The sequence below is a fragment of the Gadus macrocephalus genome, chromosome 10, assembly GCF_031168955.1.
Source record: "Gadus macrocephalus chromosome 10, ASM3116895v1".
Classification (NCBI taxonomy): Eukaryota; Metazoa; Chordata; class Actinopteri; order Gadiformes; family Gadidae; genus Gadus; species Gadus macrocephalus.
The window spans coordinates 23524213-23527129 of NC_082391.1; the positions used below are offsets into that span (position 1 = coordinate 23524213).

General features: G+C 46.0%; 1 protein-coding gene across 1 annotated transcript; it reads right to left on the reverse strand.

Moving 5' to 3' along the window:
- Positions 1–45: 45 nt before the first annotated feature.
- On the reverse strand, positions 46–2047 carry LOC132466239 (pre-mRNA-splicing factor RBM22-like). Its single transcript, XM_060063327.1, has 8 exons — positions 1897–2047; positions 1502–1555; positions 1372–1401; positions 1164–1296; positions 975–1075; positions 670–842; positions 198–450; positions 46–164 (listed from the first exon to the last, which is right to left on the reverse strand). The coding sequence occupies exons 1-8, from the start codon at positions 1948–1950 to the stop codon at positions 132–134; spliced, it is 831 nt and encodes a 276-aa protein (XP_059919310.1). The 5' UTR covers positions 1951–2047; the 3' UTR covers positions 46–131.
- Positions 2048–2917: the final 870 nt, after the last annotated feature.

Sequence of the window (2917 nt, forward strand, 5' to 3'; positions counted from 1 at the left end):
GTGATTAGCCGTGTCCGTCTACATGTATGATGGATAGATCAGAAACATTTGCCACAGTCCACTGGTAAGGCTGGTAGACTGATCCATCCATCCATCATACATCTAGGGGGACACGCCCACTAGTGATGTCACTAGGGCACAGGCCTGTAATGGCTCATCACACTCACACCTGGTGGCACCTTCGTCTTCAAAGAAGACGAAGGTGACGTAAAGCATATGGCCGCCAGCCCGGCAGACGGCGGTCCGTACTTGAGCTCCGTGTCCGTCACGGCGTCACCCAGCCCGCCGATGTACAGCGTGGTGATGCTCTTGTCCTCTGGGGCGTCCAGGCGGGGCATGGTTGAGGCGCGCTTCAGCAGCTTGTCGGCCACCGGGTCGTTGATGCCGTAGTAACGGTCCTTGATGTTCTGGTCGGCCAGCGGATCGTCGGGGTCCGTGGGCTTCTCGTGCCTGTTTTAAACACCAGGATAGGTCCGTGGGCAAATTGACACTGCATAGCACCGACACAATGGCAGGCAAGGGTCACGTGTTGTCAAACCTCTCAATAGGAAGAGCTATTCTGTTGAATGGTTCAAGATGTATTCATCAGAGCCACATCATTTAATGTACAATGGTAGCGCACCCCAAGGCTTCACAACACACGGCAGCTTCTAACAAGGTAAGGCTCACCTGTATGGGCACTCCTCGCCTCTCTTGCACTCTCCCTTCACCCAGAAGGAGCAGATGTGGGGTCTGTTCCTCTTGTAGTAGGGTGTGGTCCGGGCCAGTTTCAGCAGCATGTCACTGGAGCTCGGGGCTTTGCCCAGCAGGCCCACCGGTCTCGTCCCGTCAGTGTTGGCGATCTGGGAAGGTTAAGGCAGAGAATAGCATGAGGACGGGGTCAAAGTTCAGTGGGCACGGTGTCTTTAATGTATGCACTATAACTGCTGGTATAGAACAATCCTTTTGATTGTTTTTTCAGGACCAGGACGTACCTCTCTCTCCATATTCTGTGTGTAATACTCCTTGTTGACATCAGATTTTGGCACCTCATCTTTGACAGCGAGGCCAGTGTCTCTGACCTGGATGGGAAGACCTGCAGAAAGCCAAAGGTTCTGTTAGTTTACTAATTCCCCATCGCTGGCCCACAATAAGCGCCGTGTTGAGAGGCGGGGGAGTCATACCATACTCCAGGTCCAGGAGGCAGGTCTGACACACGTTCTTCATCTTACTGCAGGTCTGGCAGACCTCGGTCTTCTTGAAGCGCATGCGTGTTCCCGGACACCATCGGAACACTGTGAAGGGTCGGGCACAGATCTGGAAACATGAACAACAGTTAGCTTACTGCTTCGAGTTCTGTGATTTTTGTTGAGGTTAAAAAGAAAAAAGTACCTTGCATTCTTTGCCATACTTCTCCTTGGTCTGAAAGAAAGGGTAAAAACTGTTTACCTCTACAACAAGGGCAGCATAGTTTCAGAGCTCCAAGACATGTTATCCAAGATGACCAACGGAAGACACTTACCATGCGAATGTAAGGGTTCTCCCCCAGACATGTTTGACAGAGGATTGGGAAGTCCTGGGAATGGAATGACAACGATTGGTTTACAAACAAATACATCATCACCCCTACGTTGAGTGTTTACGCGCGATCACGTCGGGATTATGGTAACATCTTTGTATACATTGCATTCACAAAATCTGATCCATACCCTCCTTAATTGGTAAAGACAGGTTTTATGTGTAAAATAAAACACACAATTGAAAATAGCAGCCACGCTTCCGCTCGCTAACGTTAGCTAGCTTCGTTCTCAGTCAAATCAACATCTACTATAAGATCTGAGAGTAACCTCAGTGTGTAACAGCAACTAATTATATAACTACGATATGATTATACATTTCAGGTTAATAAAAACATACCGCGTCTTCCCAGTTCTGTCTGTTGTACGTGTTAGCTCCCAGGGACGTCGCCATTTTAACACACTGACACGGTAGCAGAGGAGCGAGTCAAACAACGAGACGGAAGAGACGTCATCTCCAGCGCCCTGTAGGCCAATGGGATTTGAGCATTGGTTCATCGTCACATCCGCCCAAGCTACGGAAGATATCTTGGGTCTAAAAGTGAGGATTTATTTTTTAAAACAATAACGTTATTGTTTTTTTATGGCTTAACATATTTATTAATTATAAATAATCAATTATCTCAGCCAAAACCCCATAGGATATCCTCATGTTGTAATTTATATGGTCGGAATGGGATGTTGGATATGTGAATTACCGTGTTTAATTGCTTAATTACTGATGTATTTGGACATTTGTGTGTCGTAACTGTTTTTATTTATTTCACTTTGATTTGTCCAGTCTCTCTCTCTCTCTCTCTCTCTCTCTCTCTCTCTCTCTCTCTCTCTCTCTCTCTCTCTCTCTCTCTCTCTCTCTCTCTCTCTCTCTCTCTCTCTCTCTCTCTCTCTCTCTCTCTCTCTCTCTCTCTCTCTCTCTCTTTCTCTCTCTCTAATCTTATGTAAGCCACTTTTGTGGGCCTAGTCAATTTACAGTTTAGCTATACACCTGTTTAGGTCAGGGTGCCTTTGCTGGCGAATTAGTTGGGGGTGACGGATGTTTGAGATTATGGATCACCGCTAATGGAACTCTAAGCCCCAAATGTTTATTTAAAATGTGTGGTTTTCTGCTGGGAATAGGGAGACAATGTTTAGACAGCCTGACCGAATGGTCACTTGCTTGCCTTATTTCTTGTACCATTCACAAAATGAAATTGTCTCAAAAACCTGATCTCAAAGACGAATCAACCAAAAAATAACAATTTATTTTAAATGTATAAGGCCTATATCAAAGATATGCAGGCCTTTCTTGGATATCGTTTATCAATATCTACTGCTTTCGCAAGATTTATAATAATCTGCCATGCATGATGCCTTTCGGGACA

Bases quoted from the DNA above. Each gene is read 5' to 3' on its own strand.
- LOC132466239 (XM_060063327.1), bottom strand. From the start codon at position 1,950: ATGGCGACGTCCCTGGGAGCTAACACGTACAACAGACAGAACTGGGAA. The intron at 1,297-1,371 runs GTACTTTTTTCT...TCATGTTTCCAG, and splicing joins AGTATGGCAAAGAATGCAAG to ATCTGTGCCCGACCCTTCAC. The intron at 843-974 runs GTACGTCCTGGT...TAACCTTCCCAG, and splicing joins CACAGAATATGGAGAGAGAG to ATCGCCAACACTGACGGGAC.